General features: G+C 43.5%; 1 protein-coding gene and 1 long non-coding RNA gene across 3 annotated transcripts in view; one reads left to right on the forward strand and one right to left on the reverse strand.

The window, feature by feature from the left end:
• Positions 1-11,422, reverse strand: part of LOC122133782 — a 21,259-nt gene extending 9,837 nt beyond the window's left edge. The window contains exon 1 of the long non-coding RNA XR_006152983.1: positions 10,882-11,422. This is a non-coding gene — a long non-coding RNA (uncharacterized LOC122133782). The remainder of the gene's footprint in view (positions 1-10,881) is intronic.
• Positions 1-18,006, forward strand: part of tent4a (terminal nucleotidyltransferase 4A) — a 20,919-nt gene extending 2,913 nt beyond the window's left edge. The window contains exons 3-13 of one of the 2 annotated variants that reach the window (XM_031585787.2): positions 584-630; positions 811-931; positions 1,743-1,850; positions 2,840-2,968; positions 6,001-6,214; positions 7,154-7,280; positions 7,708-7,802; positions 11,956-12,140; positions 12,576-12,722; positions 13,398-13,565; positions 14,058-18,006. In XM_031585787.2, coding sequence (XP_031441647.1) covers positions 584-630; positions 811-931; positions 1,743-1,850; positions 2,840-2,968; positions 6,001-6,214; positions 7,154-7,280; positions 7,708-7,802; positions 11,956-12,140; positions 12,576-12,722; positions 13,398-13,565; positions 14,058-14,210 — 1,494 coding nt within the window. In that variant the 3' untranslated portion in view covers positions 14,211-18,006. The remainder of the gene's footprint in view (positions 1-583; positions 631-810; positions 932-1,742; positions 1,851-2,839; positions 2,969-6,000; positions 6,215-7,153; positions 7,281-7,707; positions 7,803-11,955; positions 12,141-12,575; positions 12,723-13,397; positions 13,566-14,057) is intronic. The other variant, XM_012818236.3, reaches the window with a different exon arrangement.
• The last annotated feature ends 698 nt before the right edge of the window (positions 18,007-18,704 follow it).

An 18,704-nucleotide genomic window follows, 5' to 3' on the forward strand; every position in this document is an offset into this window, starting at 1 on the left:
CTTCAGGCTACAGAATTTTAGCCTTGGGCTAGCCTAAATGAGGCCCAAAGCACTGAGCAAGCTTCCACTTATTTAACCTGACCTTGTAACACCTATGTATCTTCCTCTACATGACCCTAGGTAGGTCAGCAGTTTATTTTGCAAACCTTATTTGTGGTTTGGAGAAAAGATGAATGACACACCAAAGTCCTAAAACTCCAAAGTCGTTATTCGTTCAACAGAGTGTTTGTTTTGGTACTTTAGTTAATTTCTCTGTCTTAATTGGACAACTGACCTTATGGGAGGCGCTGACAGGGTGAGTGGCAGCTATCATAATTGGTGCACCGGGTAGGTTGTAGGAAGTCAATCACTTCAGTTAATGATCTCTGTTGGCTGACATTCATACTACTGTTCCTTCAAGAACTTGACGGAATTAAGTATACTTAACAGTGCTCGTAGCACTGTAATGGAATTCACAGTGTGGAAATCAGGTTCAGGACTCTATGCTATGCCAGTAGCTCCCTATGGTTTCTGTCTTTTGTATATAATTTGTAGTCGTTAATAAATACGGTCTTGTTCAATGTTGTGTCTCTTTCTTTCTCAGGTGCAGATTTTTGGTAGCTTTAGCACTGGCTTGTATCTCCCTACCAGGTAAAATCATATATTAAAGTGCTTAATTCAAAATGACCTGTGTTGTGTACCTGCCGATGCAGGGAGTTTGTCATTTTGTATGTAGATGAGGCAAGTTGTCACTAGTTGTACTAAGTTCCCTAAAAATAAAATGTAATGTGCTGGTCGAATGTCATTAACACTCCTGTTGGTGTTTTGCAGTGACATCGACTTGGTGGTCTTTGGCAAATGGGAGAGGCCCCCGCTTCAACAGTTGGAGCAGGCACTCCGCAAACACAACGTGGCTGAGCCGTACTCCATTAAAGTACTGGACAAAGCTACGGTGAGTGTCCAGTCAGTCTGCAGAGTGTCCTGCCTCGTTGCCTGGCAGCATCCCAGCCTTCATCGTGCATCTGGAATGTCCATTATGTTTAGAACTGGGTTGAAGTACTTATGCTAGTTGTGGGGTGTTTGTTCATTAATCTGCTTGAAGTGACTTGTGCGTTCTTGTGGACATACAGGCTCCCACTCTCAACAGTTCAGCTTAAGAGTTTTACTCTTGAAAGAAAAAAAACAATAATGCCATTGCCTAAGCATATATTGGAAAGGTCCCTGACAAAGGTTAAATTAAAGGTTATAAGGTAAATGGCAAAAAATCAAGCTGTCAAAACACCCTCTGCCCGCTAAAACTTTCATATATGTTGCAAGTTTAAAGCTAACTCTGTAGAGGCCAGGTGAAGCACCTTGAGGTGCCTTTGGGATTGTAGATCCTAAAATGTCCAGGAGTAATGCTGTTTGGAGTCAAAGGACAGTTGGTTCTAGTCTATAAGCAATCCATGTGCAGTGCAGTCCATTTTTGATTGCTTTTAATTGCATATTTAAATAAATTAAATTAAAACATTAAATTAATGTGATTTGAATTATGAAGTCTTTCTTGCAAGTTGGAAGATTATATTATCGATAACTGAAATACAACGTAAACATTCACATCTGTGCATTAATCTTTGCTTTTAAATCACTTAAAGAAGAGCTTGATTTGATTAAGGCATCTTCCATGGAATTTTTGTCAATTATCATCATCGTCTATTTTAAAATGAAGTGTCGAGTGTCGTGAATGACATCCTTGTGATTTACGCTCTTCTGCTCAATCTCAGGTACCCATCATCAAACTGACTGACCAGGAGACGGAGGTGAAGGTGGACATCAGCTTTAACGTGGAAACCGGCGTCAAAGCTGCACGCTTTATCAAGGATTATGTGAAGGTACCCTTTGTCCGACCTTAAGGCAAAACAGGGGTGTGTCTGTCCGTAATTAGAGCAGGCGAGATCAGACTTGGCGAAGTTTCCAACCAGGGCACTTTCTTCTTTTTTTTTTAAGATACTTCTTGAAAAGGGGGTGAATTTTTCTCAGCCAAACAACCTCCAATTGGATCCACTTCAAAATGTGCACTCTACTTATCTGTTTCTCCACGTGTGTGTTTGTTTGAATGTGAGCTGGTGAAAGACATGTCCTGACTGCAAGGGGAGATTATGGAAATGTGTAAACATTTTAAAAAGTGTGAGCATGTGTGTTGAGAGATGGAGGGCGGGAGCACGGTCAGACATGCATCTCTTGTGCTTGCATGCCGCAATAGCCTGCAGTCGAATGTAAACAGTGAGTTAAGCTCCAATTTCTTGGGCACTGTGCAGCCACTGGGGAATAAGGACGAGCTCACTGCTTTAAAAACAGCTTTTTTTTTTTTTTGGGGGGGGGGGGGTTGGTTGACCCCCCCCCCCCCCTTACCCCGTTTGGGTGTGAAGATCAGTGTAACAGGGTTCACAAGGCCAAGTACTTCACCTTGCGCTCAGTTTGGGAGTTTAGGTCTGGAGTGAAACCTCTCCCTTTGCTGTTTTTTGCTCTTCTTTTAGCCACACGGTGAACAACGAACTGTATGAAACTGGAACTAATCAGTGAAATTCAGAGTGAGATTGACATTTTGGCTGATGCCGATGTTTAACTGAAAGATGGCACTACTCGGGTCACCCACGCAGTCTTAGGCCTAGAGCAAGTACAGTGCATTTGTTTGTTAGGATTTGCGGTTGTAGGTGGACGGTAAAAGAATGGAAGATTATTGGAAAGTTGCTGAGGCATTTGGTTTAAGCGCCTACTTACCAGCCCTGCCAGATTTTTTTTTTTTACCTTATCTTCTCCGTCCTCACTGGCTTTTCTCCTCCACCCCCCACCCCCGTTCTTGTTTTTGTGTGTCCCTCAGAGGTATGCCGTGCTGCCTTACTTGATCTTTGTGCTGAAGCAGTTCCTCTTGCAGAGAGATCTCAACGAGGTCTTCACTGGAGGAATCAGCTCGTACAGCCTCATCCTCATGGTCATCAGCTTCCTGCAGGTGAGGGCCGTTCACCAAAAAATGTGACTGGCAGGTGTGAGGTTAGACACTTTCGTCCCATTTCTCCTGGAACCAGAACACATTGCTAGGTATGTGCCAACATGCAGACATCAGGCCAGGCAGATGCAGGAGGAAAAAGGCTCAGTGAACCTCTGATTTACTGACTGCAGATCTTTATGGGATAAATCCCAGATTAAACATTCATCAAGCTTTCTTAAATTAAATTGTGAAAGCAAATGAATAGGCATCGGATTCTCTATTTTTAGAATATCTTTATGTTTTCTGTTCGTTTCTATTGTTTGTTAGATTTTCTGTTTCTATATGTTAATTGTTTGCAAAATTATAACACATAAGTACACTCGTACATTTACTATAATCCACACATTATTACCTGCTGTTTATACATTGATTTTGTAACATTTCTGCAGCCTTGCGGTTAAACTATTATGCGACCTATACATGGGAAAGCATTTTTTTCAGCAGTTATTAGATACGCACAGTAACTCTGCCAGGGAAAGTGTGAATGGGTCTCTCTCCCGCTTTCACTTATGAATCCCATGAATGTATCAGGTAAAAACAACATGGGATAGAACACGTTTTCATTCACACTCAGTCTTCCATAGCGATAAATAACGGGTGTAGTGCATTCCCACCCTTCTGTATTTAACAGAATGCTGTCAAGCACGAACCACAGTGAGGGGTGCAAAAAAGGTCTGCAAGGTCTCATGCCAGTTAACCTAGCTATGAACCATCCTAGTGATCTCTAGCTTGGGGAACCATTTTAATGGCAGTTGCTAGCGTGTGTTTTATGAAATGTTAATTTATGTGAACATGAAACCCTGAGGGTTTCTACCTTATCCTATTATAAAATTATAAGTTTAGTTGAGGAGACTATTACATCAGCTTGATAACTAGCTATCATATCATGCAAATTGAACTTTGCCATATAAGGTTATTGAAAAGTTTCCTTAGCTAGTTTGCTAGGATTTGATATCCCCCCCCCTCCCCCCCCCCACTTGCCCTTCTCGAACATGTTAATTCAACGGTTGCAATTCCCGTTGCAACCATGTTAGAAGGTCACCAGGGGTTCTGTTAACGATTCGGGTTAAATGTTTGACGTCTATTCCCACAGTTGTTCATTGTGAGTAGGAATGAGGTGTGCTTGTGCGTGAGGTGTGTCTGTGGAGGGGGTTGTAGTATTTTTGCTCAAATGCCCATCTCTATTTCATACAGCTTTTAAATGGGTAGTAGCGCTCGCACCACAACTACATGGCATTTTGCTGTAAATTCTTGACAAAGAATTGCTGTGTTATAAAACTACATTAAATACTGTAATGCGATTTTTGTATGGTGCAGTTAATGGTGTGGGGAAATATAGTACAAATGGACCCATCAAACTCACTGTCTTGCCTGTATGTCAGTAGTAGGTCAAGTACACACACATTCCAGCTGGAATGACTGTTTATCCAACCAGTACATTATTTAGAGAACAGGGTTAACTATTGGACCCCCTCTGATCAGAACTGTTGCAGATTTGGATTTAACCAGTTATGCAGAAGCTGTAAAGACACGTTCACTCCACAGCACAAGATCAGATTTTTGCTATAGACTGTTCCATAGAGGTTTGCTTGTCAGGTCCAGATTGAATTAAAGGAGTACTTGCCTGTGAGCTTAACATATTACACATCGTGTTGGGTGTTGTGCCTGGGAAAGTTTTGATCTAAAGGAGAAGTTAGAAGTCCATTTATAATGCGAAATCTCTGTTCACACAGTGGAAAAGCATGAGCGAGCGTTCGGTTCAGCATGTATGTTCAGTAAATATTTGCCTGCGTCCCTGATTGTCATCAGTAAACCTACCGATGTTGTTGAGAAATCCGTTGACTCTATAAATGATCTTTTTGTTTGGTTTAGTAGTTTTATCAGAGTTTGGTGAAATTGTCAAACTAATGGTTTGTTGAGGTGAGGGTGTGTACAACTGACTCGGAATAATTTTAGAAATGTATTTATTTAAAAATAGAAAATTACAGGGAAACGTATGCTACTGCTCCTTGGCAACCCTACAGTGCCTCTGACTTAGGCTGCTACACTAGGCTAATCGCGTACTAGGCTAGAGTAGACTACTTGGCATTAACGGCGCTTTCTATCCTAGAAGAGCTGGGATTCGTCCTTCGTTTCATTTCACCCACATACAACAGAATCAAATTGCATGAACTTGGTGTCACTAAACCACATACTTGGAAGTATGTGGTTTAGTGACACCAAGTTCATGCAATTTGATTCTGCTGTATGTGGGTGAAACGAAATTAATTGTTACTGGACTCTCCTCAGGATAATGTTTCGTGGTGTGAATTTCTGCAGTCTGGCAGTATCCACTTGAATTGACACAGCCTAACTATTCTATTAGAAAAGGAATGGAAAGGGTTATTGTTTAATTTTCATTCAGTAATCAGGCCCAATCTGTGGAGTAAAGTATGCAGTTTTGTGTACTTGTATATTGTGAAATCATAGAGGTGGAGAAGGGGGTCCTTGAAAAAGTCCTGGAAAGGTTTTGAAATGTTGTCAGTGAAAATGGGTGGGAACCCTGATAGAGGAGTAAAACAAATCCGTAGGGGTCTCTTAAGAGGTTTACCACTGAGTTAACTTACCCAGGTTTGTCACTAAACCATGTACTTAGAATATCCCCCCCCTCCATATAAAAAAAATAACTAGGTATACATTTTCCTTAACAGGCACACAGATGAGCCTAGTGAAATTCCTGTGGAGAAAAGTGTCATTGTTTGTATTTGTAAGACTGACTGACTGGCTGTACTGGCATAAGAACATCTATTGAACGCACCAGTGTTGAATGACTGTGTGATGTTTTGATGTCATTCAACATGAGATGAAGTATAACCACTTTGTCAGTGGTTTTGATGGATATCTCTTTAAAATGCCTAGGTGACCTCATAGTTGCCCTAACTTGTCTTCCCTTGCTTTTTTTTTTTTGTTCTCACTTTTTTTTTTTCTTCCCCCTTCCCCCCCACCACCACCAGTTGCACCCGCGCATCGACACCAGGAATCCCAACGTAAATTTCGGCATGCTGCTGATCGAGTTCTTCGAGCTGTACGGCCGGCACTTCAACTACGTGAAGACGGGCCTCCGCATAAAGAACGGCGGCGCCTACATGGCCAAGGAGGACCTCATGAAGGCCATGACCAACGGCTACCGGCCCTCCATGCTCTGCATCGAGGACCCCCTCCTGCCAGGTAGCCTGCTCTCAGATCAGTATCTGCCATCAATGTGTTCGCAAACACGGATGCGTGTTTTGCTCTCGGGTGCAGTTTGTACCTAGGTGGATATCATGATAATATCATTACAATTATTTGGCTAAAGGTTCCCTTGATAAAGATGTGTGAATGGTCTATAATACAATCCTGGTAGTTCTGCTGTGCTAAAATGTATGCCTGCTTATGTATTCAAATCAAACTTAATTTATACGTCGCATTTCATACCCGGAGGTAACACAATGCGCCTATTTGTCTATAAGGATAAAAAAAAAACATTTGCATTCCATCAACAGGCAACAAAGTTGTTCTCTGTTTATTTTCAGTCCGGTATGGTCAAGTATTAGGATGTACTGTATATATGTGGATTTCTGTTACTGATATCTGTGGGGTAGCTCTCCACCTACAGTAAGTTGGGATGGAGATCAGTTAAAGATGTAGTAAGTAGTAGTAAGTTTGTATTGTAAAAAAAAAAAAAAAAAAATCGAGACTTAATTCAATTTTACTGGAGCACATTGTTTATTTATCATGCCTTCACTGTGTACTTTACAAGCTTTGATTCTGTCTCTGCCCATTTTTATTTTTTTATTTATTTGTTTACTTGTCCTAGCCCCTTGTCAACAAATGCATAAAAATCACCTTAAGGTGGGAACGTGCACAGTAAACTGGGACAATTGTCAACTATAACACTGCAGATATATGTTGTCATTATAGGTCTAGAAGCATTTCACTTTTAACCACAAAACCACTGACTGCATCTTTAACTGCAATCATCAATCTACCACCAGTCTAAGGCAGTAAATGGGAACACTTTGGCCCCTGTCTGCTTGAAGAAGCAAGCAAGCAGTGAACACCTAAACTGTCTAGCCATGGAAATTACTCCTGAGTTAGAAACCTGTGTGTCTGTGTGTGTTTCCAAAGGGAATGATGTTGGGAGAAGCTCGTATGGGGCGATGCAGGTGAAGCAGGTGTTTGACTATGCCTACATCGTTCTGGGCCATGCCGTTTCGCCACTGGCCCGATCATACCCGAACAAGGACACTGACAGGTGAGCTTCCACCTCCCACTCGTGTGCACTCACTCACCCACACATTAAGCCTGAAGCAAGTTGCTGAAAATCTGTACTGCCACAATGTGAAGTCTCAAATACACATGGATGCTGTGGGTGATTGGCCTGAAAAAGATTAGTTTGTTTTGGGGTAGTGGCAAGTTGATTTAAATAGGTGGATTACAAAACCCACCAAACACACTGATGCCGCTCGTCATTGCCTTTCCATGCAAAAGTTCTCATTTAGAGAATCACAAAGTTTCCAACAGATGGCTCCAACACATCATTTTCACAGAGCTTTCACTTTCTCTCCCTCCAGTTAACTCTCACTCTTACCACTAGCAGTGAGGAAACCCACTTACTCACTCACACACCTCTGTGGTTTCCTCCCCTCACACCTTTGATATCTCCTGCTTTCTCTCCACAGCACTTTGGGGCGCATCATCAAGGTGACCCAGGAGGTCATCGACTACCGGGAGTGGATCTTCCAGAAGTGGGGCGGCCGCACGGAACGGAACACAGGTCAGTCTTGTCCACTCCGACCGAGCTCACACACCCGTCAGCTTTTGCCAGAACCTCTGGGATACGGCTACTTCAGTGATTGAGCTTAGCTTTTTTTAATCTGTAGTCAGTCCAGCCACACATGCAGGGGGTCACCAGCAGGGAGAGGTTAATGGGGCTTGATGATCAAGGATGATATCGACAGTGCCTCTGCGGCCCCCCCCCCTGAGAATGACATGTCTCTGCCAGCCAAAACGACTTCCCTCCCAGCAGCAGTGCCATTCAAACCATGCGGCTTCTCACTTACAGCCTCCCTCCTGTGTGATGGATAGCATTATTAGCGGCTAGCCTTATCGCCGTAATGAAAAGGGTGACCTTTTCTGTGCGAGGCCCCTGCCAGGGGGAACATTGGATGTTTCCCCAAAGCAGAGAAGATTATGTGGCTCCCCGCTGAGGTGAGTGGACACACGGGGTGTTTCTCTATCAGACCCATCCACATGGGTTCAAATCAGACCCATCCACATGGGTTCAAACACAGACACCGGTTTATAGTGTGTACCGACTGTGGAGATTTTGAGAGGCGAGAATTCTCCATCAGTGTGGGCCTCATTATGGCCTGGCACTTTCAAATGTCTTGTATAGGGATACACCTCTGGGGGGGGGGGGGAATACTACTTGTGTCTAGAGGTGTCAAAAATGTCAACTCTCGCCTACATCAGCAACATGTGCTGTGCTGTTCTGTGCGGTCCTCTAGAGTCGAGTTGCCTCAGTAGATTTCCTCCCCAGGGTTCCCCTCGCCATTCTCGCATTCTTGGCATTTCTGCCTCCGTTTGGCTGCAGTGTGATGAATGTCATTACACTTGCCAGTTAATGTGTCCAATGTTGTGCAACACGGACAGGGAAACTTCGCACCGCCGTTCATACTGCACGTCGCTGTGTCTGTAGGCCCTGTTTGTTTGTAGGGCCCAAACTAGTCTGAACCTGGTATGGGCCCCACTTGCACTCCTTCAACTTTGGTCCTTAGGCATTATTTTCCCTCTCTCCCTCTTTGTACTTGAGTTTATCAATTCAAAATGTAGGTGAGCAAAGGAATGAGTCGGCTCGAGTGACATACTGTGCAGGTGTTTAGCCTTAATGCTGTAGTTTGACATGCATAGAACTTTTTCACCTCTTCAGTACATGCAAATATGTTGGAGAGGGTCGTCATCCGCACGCAGGGTGATCTTCAGTCCCTGCTGTTGCAAATGTCACGACTGACAGGTTGTTTTTGTGTTGCTCAGAGATCCCTGCATGGAGATTGAGATCTGAAGAACTGAGAACATGCCAGCTTTAACTAGTCAAAGTAGGGGGACATGTAGATTCAACAGCTGCTTGTATCCAAAGTGAGGCACAGTCAGTTTAGGTATACTCCTTGCAAAGTAAACCCATAAACTAAGACAAAAACCCTGTGTACTCTGTCTGGTAGAGAGGCCTCTTAATGATGAGCTACAGGGCTTTGAGTAATGGAGTGAAGCTGCAGTGTTGGCTGGCAGTAGTGGGCCGCCATGTTTGTGTTGGGTGTTGTGGCCTGGGATGGAGGTAATTCAGTTTAGTGGAATTGGCACTTGGGGGCACTGGTTGCCAAAACACTGACACATTAGTCAGTATCCCATTCTGCTTGGGTCATGTTGTGTGTGTGTGTGTGTGTGTGTGTGTGTGTGTGTATATAGGTGTCCACAGATAGGAGAGGGACATTGGAATATTAAATACACCAAAAGGATGCACCATGTATGTGGGAAGCCAATACATTTACCTTAACAAATAAAATGTTGACTCTTGAACCTTTTACAGTGCTCTGACGGTTGGTGGGTGTTGCAAAGCTTTTCACTGCCAGAACAGTAGGGGCGTGACTTTTTTTCGAAGACCAGACAATCGCGACGCTGCAAAAAAAAAAAAAGATGGTGCACCTAACTCAGTAGATGGTCGTATTTTTACATAAAAGTTCTCTTACGTCTCTCACTGGCTGCCCTTAGTATTTACACCTGTCCTGAGCACAGGGTTGGGAGGATTACTCTAAAAATGTATTCCGATACAATTACTGATTACCTGTTAAAAATTGTGTTCAGTAACCTAATCCAAGTTTTACAATATTAAAGTAATGTTACTTGATTACTTTCCGTTACTTTTGGATTACCTCAATGCCAAATGTGCAAATGAACATAACAGAAAAGAGACATCAATAGCCTTATCCACTGTATATTGGTGTTTTTCTCCATTTTTATGTCTGTGATGGATATAAATGCTGAAAAACATTGGGTTAACTTTGAAGACAGACATGTACTGCTTGCGTCAGAAACTGTGCAACTCAATGGTCAAATGCATTTCATGAAGTGGTTGTGCTATCCACAAACCCCTCCTATAAGGGAACACACCAGCTTTTTCAGATGACGTACTTTCTGCATTTCTGCAGTAGTAGTGCTATATAAATAACATCTGGAGTGGGCGTCCTATTATTACTGAGAAAATTAACTTTAGTTTGCTACAAATATCAAAATGTACTATATTGTCATAGCTATATGTTAGACAACAAACTGAACTCAATACTAAATATGTAAAGCTCTAATGTGCCACTGTATTGATTGGAATGTCAGGATATCCATACGGCTTCACTCACTTGTTACTCTTGTTTAGACTTATCCTAAGCACTAGTGAGGCATAGCATCTCTCACCGTGTTTATGTGTATCAGACAGCAAGCATTACAAAACAAGTCAAAATTCAGTAACAATCACAACACCAGTGGGGCGTAGGCTTCTCTCACTGTATGTGTGTATCAAAAACAAGTGCAACCAAGTATGTATGTATGTATTTATTTAAAGCAAGTGCAACCAAGACTTTTCAACCTTTCATTTAACTGATTGTCTGATGGTCATAATCAGCATGAACACTGTCTCACGCACTCTGTGCAGATCACACACACACACACACACACACACACACACACACTCCTCTCTGTCGAGTGAGCTTTCTTTGCGTGTGGTTTTATTTCTCAGCCCGTGAGGATCGAGTTCCGCGGCTGGGTCGAAGGGAACTGTAGATATTGTGTCTCATGGTAAGACTCACCGTTCTTGAGGGGCAGGCCGGGACGTGCATTCTCCTCCTCGGCGGACCCGAAAGCGGTCAGGCAAAAGGTCTTCGTTTCGAAAATAATCCTAACCCCTGACGAGGCTCGCGTCAAAAACGAGAGAAGACTCTCTTCTGGATGCTCAGTGGTTACGATTTATCAATTATATAAACAAGTACAAGTTACACGGTTTTAGTATGCGAGTTAAAACAAAAGCAGTACAACGAAAGAGTAAGCTAAGCTTTTTCTCAGCAAAAAAAATCAAAAATAAAACAACTCTAATCTTCCAGTCTGTTTAATACAGAGTGCGCTCAAGCTTTTATAAGTAGACATCACATGTAGGCGGGGGGTCGTGGGGCGATGTGTTCACTTCTTGTGGGGTTTCCCGTTGCACAATACACATTGCCTTGTGTTTTTTTTTTTTTTTTTTTTTTGAAAAGCGGTTATGAAAGTGCTTTAGGATTGGTGTGTTTGGCTTTTCGCCTTGACCTGTTTTGAGTCTGGACACTGGAGGCCATGCATCAGTGGCAAGAGATGCCTCAGAACAGGTCTCAGAGTAGGACGGCCCAGGCTGAGAGCCCATCTGTCCCCATACTGGTCCAATCGCAGGGTTTCTGCTCTGTCTGTTGCCGACAGCTTCAAGCCTTCGTCCTCTGCTATTCCTTCCTCTCTGCCCTCGTCCCCTCTCACGGGGTTGATAGTGGTATCTACCTTGCTCAAGGGGATTTCTAATTCTCGGGCTTCTAACACACACACACACACACTATATATATATATATATAATCCTCATTCACTTAACAAGTGACCCTGAGAAGAGCCATAGGTGCTGAGATTATAGATAATTTACGTGTGCATTCGCTCATGTTGAACCACCTTAACACAACGTTAAATGCTTCTGTTCGGTTTTTATGATGGTATACAAAGTAATGTATATTTCCAAATCGGACGATTAATGTTGAGGTTGTAGTCTGTGGGTACGCTGTATTGTTTGGAGGCTCTGTGTGTGTGTGTGTGTGTGTGTGTGTGTGTGTGTGTGGCATGCTGTAAACCTAACTCTGTGTGTTTGTGCTCAGGCGTGGTGCATACGGAGTCTGTGGAGGTGGCGGACCCTGGCTCCCTGCTAGGCGTATGTGGAGAGGAGCAGCAGCAGCAGAGGGACTCCGTGTCGCCCCTCAGCGCCGACTCGCCCATGTCCCTGTCCAGCCCCCAGCAGCACTCATCGGCCTCTTCCGCCTCCTCACTGTCCGGCAGTGACATAGTAAGAGACACACACACACACACACACACACACTCATATCCATGTGTGTACTCGCCGGCCAGACATGCGTTTGCATGCAATGAAAGACATGAGATTTATGTCAACAGTGCCCATGGATGCTGAAGAAGCTTCTGTGCACGTGTTTGTTTTCAGTTGTATTCGCACCAAGTGCTGACCGCTTAAAAGAGCATTGCACTGGTTGAGCACTAGGATACAAAAAGCACAAACGAGACCATTAAGGACCCTTGGCTCCATCAGTTTCAGGCTTAGATACCTAGTGTGTTTTTCTCTCATATTTCCATGGTCTTGAATTTGTATTATTATTTTTATATATATATATTTTTCTCCTCTCAGAGCAGTTGTCTTTTAGTTGGATGACTACTGTTTCTGTCTGTCTGCTCTTAACCCTCCCACCCCTGCTCTGTCTACCCCCAGGATTCAGACTCGACCCCTTGCGTGGCACCACCGTTGCCCCAATACCCACTCCAGACACTGGCACTGGCCGCCCTGCCCCCTGCACTCCAGATGGGCACGGGCAAACCCAACCTCAGCGCAGCACTGGCCATGGCCCCCATCTCGCAGGTAACACCGCACACCTCGTTACAGCACAGGTCAGGTCAGGTCATGCCAGGCCAGGTCAGGCAAGGTTGCCTTTTGAAGTGCTGGTATTTGTAGTTTTTCTTTTTTGATTTGGAAGGCCTCTTAAAGATAATGAGGCTCACTCCTGGCCTCAAGTTTGAACTTTAAAATATCATATCTGACAGGAAATGATTTATCAGCAGATTAATTATTTTTTTCCGGTCCTGCATCTTTTGATGAATGTTCTCCTATAGGTGACATGATGTAGAGTAATAACACCTAGAATTTGAGATTGATTTTTATAAATATGAATTTTGAACTCTATATTTTATAAAGTATTGCGAATGCTAAATCCAGTCTGGTTTACTACAAATGTGTCATGTTTAACGCATCTAGCAGAACAGTGAAGTGGTATTAAAAAGTAAAGGCTTTTAAAAGAGTTTGAAGGCTGATTTTGACCCACTTCTGAATTCACTGATAGAACAGCAGCTGAAATGGGAGTTCTCTTGTTCCCTGGTGTCATTGCTGTTGCAGTATGGAACACTGTTCTCACCCTCTCTTCTCTCCTTCCTCTATACCTCCTTTCTCCTTTCCTCTATTTCTTTTCTTCGTTATTTCTCTTTCTTCTCGCTCCTCTCAATCTCTTTCTTGCCTTCTCTCTTTGTGTGGCTGGATCAGGGGCGACTGTCCATGCAGGGCGGGCTTCCTCTCCACGCCTTGCCTTGCAGACAGGTGTGTATGGCAGACGGACTACCCCCACCACCACCCCCATACCTCCATATGTCCTCCCCAGCCGCCCCCCCTGCCCCCCCCAGCCCTCTGCCCAGTCCCCACCTTCATCACAAGGTATGCGCTGGTACACGCATGCATATGCGTACACACACACACACACACACACACACACAGGTACATTAACTGCATGCATCCCTCCCTTATCCTTAATCTCCAATCCTCTGTGTGTGATGAATATTTAATTAGTCATTTTCCATATACTTTCATATTCATTTTCATTTAATTGCACTTTTTCCCTTTCTAAGTACATATTTTTTTGTGTGATTTGTTTGACTGTTCAAATCAGTTATTTTTATTTTTTTTTGTCCTGAGCTATAATTTAATTTCCTTTGCCTGTGCAATTTGGGCAAAGTTGATGCCTCGTCACATTCTGTTTATTTTACCAATCCCTTTCCAAGCACTTAACAAATTATTTATGTTGAATCCTACCTGTTTGATTGCTCCATTTTGGTAGTTTATTTTAAATGTATCCAAACCAATGCATCAGGACCTGATTTATTTCTCTCTCTCTTTCTCATCCGTCTCTCTCCCTCCCATCCCACCCAGCAGAATGGGCCAAAGTTCCCGCTGAAGGGCTTCCACAACCCAGCAGTGGCCCACAGCCCCGTGCTGGCCAACCGCAACGGACATGTGCAGTACAACCGCAACACCTGGCGCCGCCGCAAGAGGGAGAGTCTGCCCGCCAGCGTCAGCAGATAGGACCACCCTCCTACAACGCCCCCCCACCCCACCCCCGCGCCAAACGCCCCCCACCCAAGTTTTCCCCTCCGTCCCATCACTCTCCTCTCCCTAATGGTGGTCTGTCCTGTCAAGGGTGACTGCAGCAGTGCAGGGGAATACAGACAAACTAACTCACCGCCACCCCCTGCTGCTGGTACTGGAGAAGGACAGTGGAGACCCAGCTGGCAGAGGGAGGTGGACAGCCTGGCAGCCCGGACACGGAGCGAGCGAGTGAACAAGCCTCTCGCAAACCAGCCTTGGTGTGCGTCTTCCACTCTCTGTGTGTGTGTGTGACAAGACATGTGCACACATGTACGGACGTGTGTGTGTGTGTGTGTGTGTGTGTGTGTGTGTGTGTGTGTGTGTGTGTGTGTGTGTGTGTGGTTGTGTACGCACGGACACGCACTCCTGCGTCTCTCCCACCCCCTCGTCTGGTCAGTGGAGGTATTTGTGGCGGTGTTGGTGGTGCTATCTCTCAGTCTGCCGCTGAATCTCTGCATGTTTGTTTTTTCTTTTTGGTTTCATTTCCCTCCGCTTAGTCAAACGGTCTGGCTTCAAACAAGAAGAAAAGGTGTGTCTTAAAAAAAAATTTAAATAAAAAAGAACAAAAAAAGACAAAATAGAGGAAAAAAAGTTAAAAAAAAAAGGATAAAAAGGAAGAAAAAAAATACGCACTCCTCCTCGCTGTGGATTGGAACTGTTCCTGGTTATCAGTCTGTGACTCCTCGTTCACTGTAAAAACAAAAAGATTCATTTTACTTCTTTCACTTTGTTTTTAAATGTTCTGTTAAGCATTCATTGCCCCTAGCATTTTTTTTTTCTTTCTCTTTTTGCGCTTTTCTTTTTCACTCGTATTGTTTAGCCTAAAAGGACACCATCCACAGGTAGGAGGAGCCAGAATTCAGTGGATTGTAAGTGATTTGTCATGTTGATGGCTTGTTTGGGCTGAAGCAGTTTGAAGGGAAGAAAGGGATGTAATTTTGCCTAAACCACAGCCACTTTGTGTGTGTGTGTGTGTGTGTGTGTGTGTGTGTGTGTGTGTGTGTGAGAGCGAGCTTGTGTGACACTGTTTAAGAACTGCAGCCAAGCTGCCTTTTAGGCATGTCAGTTTTGACTGTCCAACGTACACGAGGAACGAGCCGTTTCTTATTTGTGCAATAACTTTTCGTTTCTTTTTTCCTTTGAAAAGATGTTTATTTAATTTTGTCTAGCTTCTTTTGTTTGTTTTATTTTGTTACCATTTTAAAGATTTTTTTTATTTTTGTAGTGTTTTTAATTTTGTTCAAAAGTTTACAGATCCCGTCAAAGGATCGACTCCTTGCTTGACTTGAAGGTCTGTTTTTTATTTTAATTTCTCAGAGCTGGGCTGTATTTTAAGGGTGTGAGCGTGTGTGTTTTGCATGTGAGATTTGAGAGTGAGAGAGTGTGAGTGTGTGTGTTTAGTTGGTGTCTCATTAACCCCCCCAGAAGCAGATGAGTAGGTGTGGAGGGGGGGTACATGGGGGCATTTGTCAGCCAGAGCAAGTCTGCACTCTAGGTAGTGCTCTTGAGAGTAGGCTCCCTTTCAAGCTGCAGCCCTCATCATACCTCCAAGATGTCTTTTTAATCTCTCTCTGTGTGTGCGTGTGTGTGATGTGATTTACAGGTGTACGTCCATTGGACTTGTGTTTACTCACATAATGGTTCTGATGGGATTCATTTGCCTCAGTCCCATATCCCCCCCTGAGTGTTCAGCCAGATGTTCTGGCCTTGTTCATTTTGTGTGTGTACTACTCACCCCTCTTGCCCTATAGCAGAGGACGTAGTCCTCAGTCAAGATGCCCAATTGAGTTTAGCTCGTACATCAGTATTTGTGTCAACATAAGTGAGTGTTTGTTTTTGCATGTTTCTTTTGTTTGTTTGTGTGTCTGTGTTTTTGTCTTTTTTTCTTTTTTCTTTCCTTTTCTTTAATTGACATGGGAGAGGATGTTGGAGAGGGACGGGTAGGCTGAGGACGGTTTGAGAGGCCCTTTAGATCAGTGCAGCTTTTTAATGCTAAGTGTCAACTTCAGACACCAGTTGGTGCCCCAGATGAAACAGACCTTGAGGACAAAGGGAAAATAATTTTGATTCCTTTCTGGAATCTTATTTGTGCATTTAATTGCCAGGTACTTTTTTGATGTATGCATCACGTCTGTGCATTCTTTTATTTGTGTGTGTGTGTGTGTGTATGTGAGAGGTGTATGTTTGGTTGTCCCCTGTACTGTACTGTATTGTTTCCGTGGGTACATGGCACGCATTTGTATTGCCGTTGCTTTGGGAATGCTACAGGCATATGCAGTTCAGTTACTATGCAAGTGGATTGTTTTTGTTTGTGTCTATAGTTTGGAGTATCTCCTCTTTAAACCTGTAACATTAGTGTGTGTGCTGGACAGCAGAAGAGGAACTGCGAGACGAGGGTGAGTGGGAGCGAAAGGGAACGAGTCAGGCACCTGCCTGTGGTGGCACTTTTGAAGAATGGACGCTTGGATGGCAGGTGCTCGAGAACTCTGTATGCAAGTTACTGTTTTCTTCGTCTCCCCCTACCCCCCCCCCCCCTTCCTTGAACTTTGACATTGTTGCGTCAGTCCAGCGGCGTTCTGGAGAGAACTGTCCCTGCTGGTTCAACGCTGAGGCGGTATCTATGGCACCCCCTTACAAAAAACACAAAACGGACAAAAAAACAAAAAGGACTTAGGCTGGCACCTGTTCTGTGACCTGAATGACTGGGGTGTCGCACCAAACTCGATGTGTGAAGTGCTTCATTTTCGTCTTCAGAAAGTCATCACTTGACATCAGATACAGTATTAAGAATTTTGTGTGAGCTACAGGAGATGTTTGTGTAATCATTTTTTTTTTTTTTTTCCACTTGCCTGCCCGTCAATGCAATATGACAAAAATGTAACACTTCAGAAGGGCAGTTAGCTGCTTTTAGATAGAACCAGCATCTTTTTCGGGGAAGGCCAAAGGTCAAGAACAGAGACAGCCGGCAGTGTACATTGGTGTCTGAGGGTGACGCCCCAACATGGCACTGTAGCCTTCCTTTTTCCTGAATGAAACTCAACAAAAAAAAAAGTGAAGTGGTGACCTTTTTTTGCATCACTTTGGTTTTAAAAAAATGGGTGGCCATAATACTGCTAGATACAATGTGACACTCCCCATTGTGTATCCAATGAGGGAATTTTAAATGTAAAATGTTTTTTTTTTGTTTCTTCAAAAGTCACGGTGGCCAAAAGCACTCCATCCCAAAGTAACTCCCATTCTCCCCTCAACCCCACCCTTCCCCCACCCTACACCCCAAACCCCTCGAACATGGCCACCCCCGCAACCAAGAGGTCTGAGGAACTTTTTTTTTTTTTTTTTCTTCAATATTTTTATGTAAATTTTTTTTCTATTTTATTTTTTAATAAACATCTTAAAACAACCAAACTCATGTTGTGCTCCTTATTGTCTTTAACTTATTTGTTTTGTGCGTTAAGCATGTGACAAATATTAGTAGTTAACAATTTTATGTGCGATTTAGAGTAGCAGTGTTTCGCCTCACATGGTCAAGGGAACTTACAAGACATCTCACTTAAAACGCTGTTTTACTGGATCTATTGTTGGTGATGGTTAACAGAAATGTTACATTTGTTTATAGCTTAAAATGTACATCTACCTACTAATTACTACATTAAAATATTTAGTTTTAGTAATAATTAGTTAACAAACACTTGAAAGGTAGCTTCATGATCCACAAGGGGGCAATCACAACCTGCCTGTACTTTCTTGCACACAGTTCACCAGTGCTTGTTTCAAGATTTGCTGTAGCAAGAAGGACAAGCCTTTGCTCTGTGAAACGGAAAAGATCCCCTTCTTAATCCGCAGCCAGTGTCTGGATTGGAGAGATAGCGTATCCTGCCCAACCTCTGCACAGGGAAAGGTTGCAGTCCTTTTGATTTCTTTGCTTAGATCAGTTTATAAATAAGTCAATCTGGCACATTTTCTCATACATGAGATCAGATCATCTGCAGTTGTGCTCACAAAATCTTGAAAAAAAAGCCCCCTTTTTTCATCTTCACAAGGGGGGAAAAAACTGACTGTATGGCGAAGTGGTCTTCAAAAGAACACCTTGCCTAAAATATTATCATTTCCCATGTGGATGGTTTGATGGCATGTCTTCTGTGCTTTTGTGTGTGTGTGTGAATCACTGCTTTTCAGAATGACCCCCCATCATGAATTTGGTTCAGTTGGCCACCTGCTGTGCTTTCCAGTACCGAGCGACAGTGGCGCCTTAGATCAAAGATGGGCAAACATTTACTCAGATGCATCATTACGGAGGTAGAGAGCGAGAGCAGGCTGCGGATGGACAGAATAGGAGAGCGAATGAAAAGGAGAACAATAGAGAAGGACGCCAATAATGAGGAAGAGGCAGATAATGGGACCGGTGGTTGAAGAAGGGGGGGGGGGGGGGGT

Source organism: Clupea harengus, chromosome 19 (assembly GCF_900700415.2).
Source record: "Clupea harengus chromosome 19, Ch_v2.0.2, whole genome shotgun sequence".
NCBI classification, from domain to species: domain Eukaryota; kingdom Metazoa; phylum Chordata; class Actinopteri; order Clupeiformes; family Clupeidae; genus Clupea; species Clupea harengus.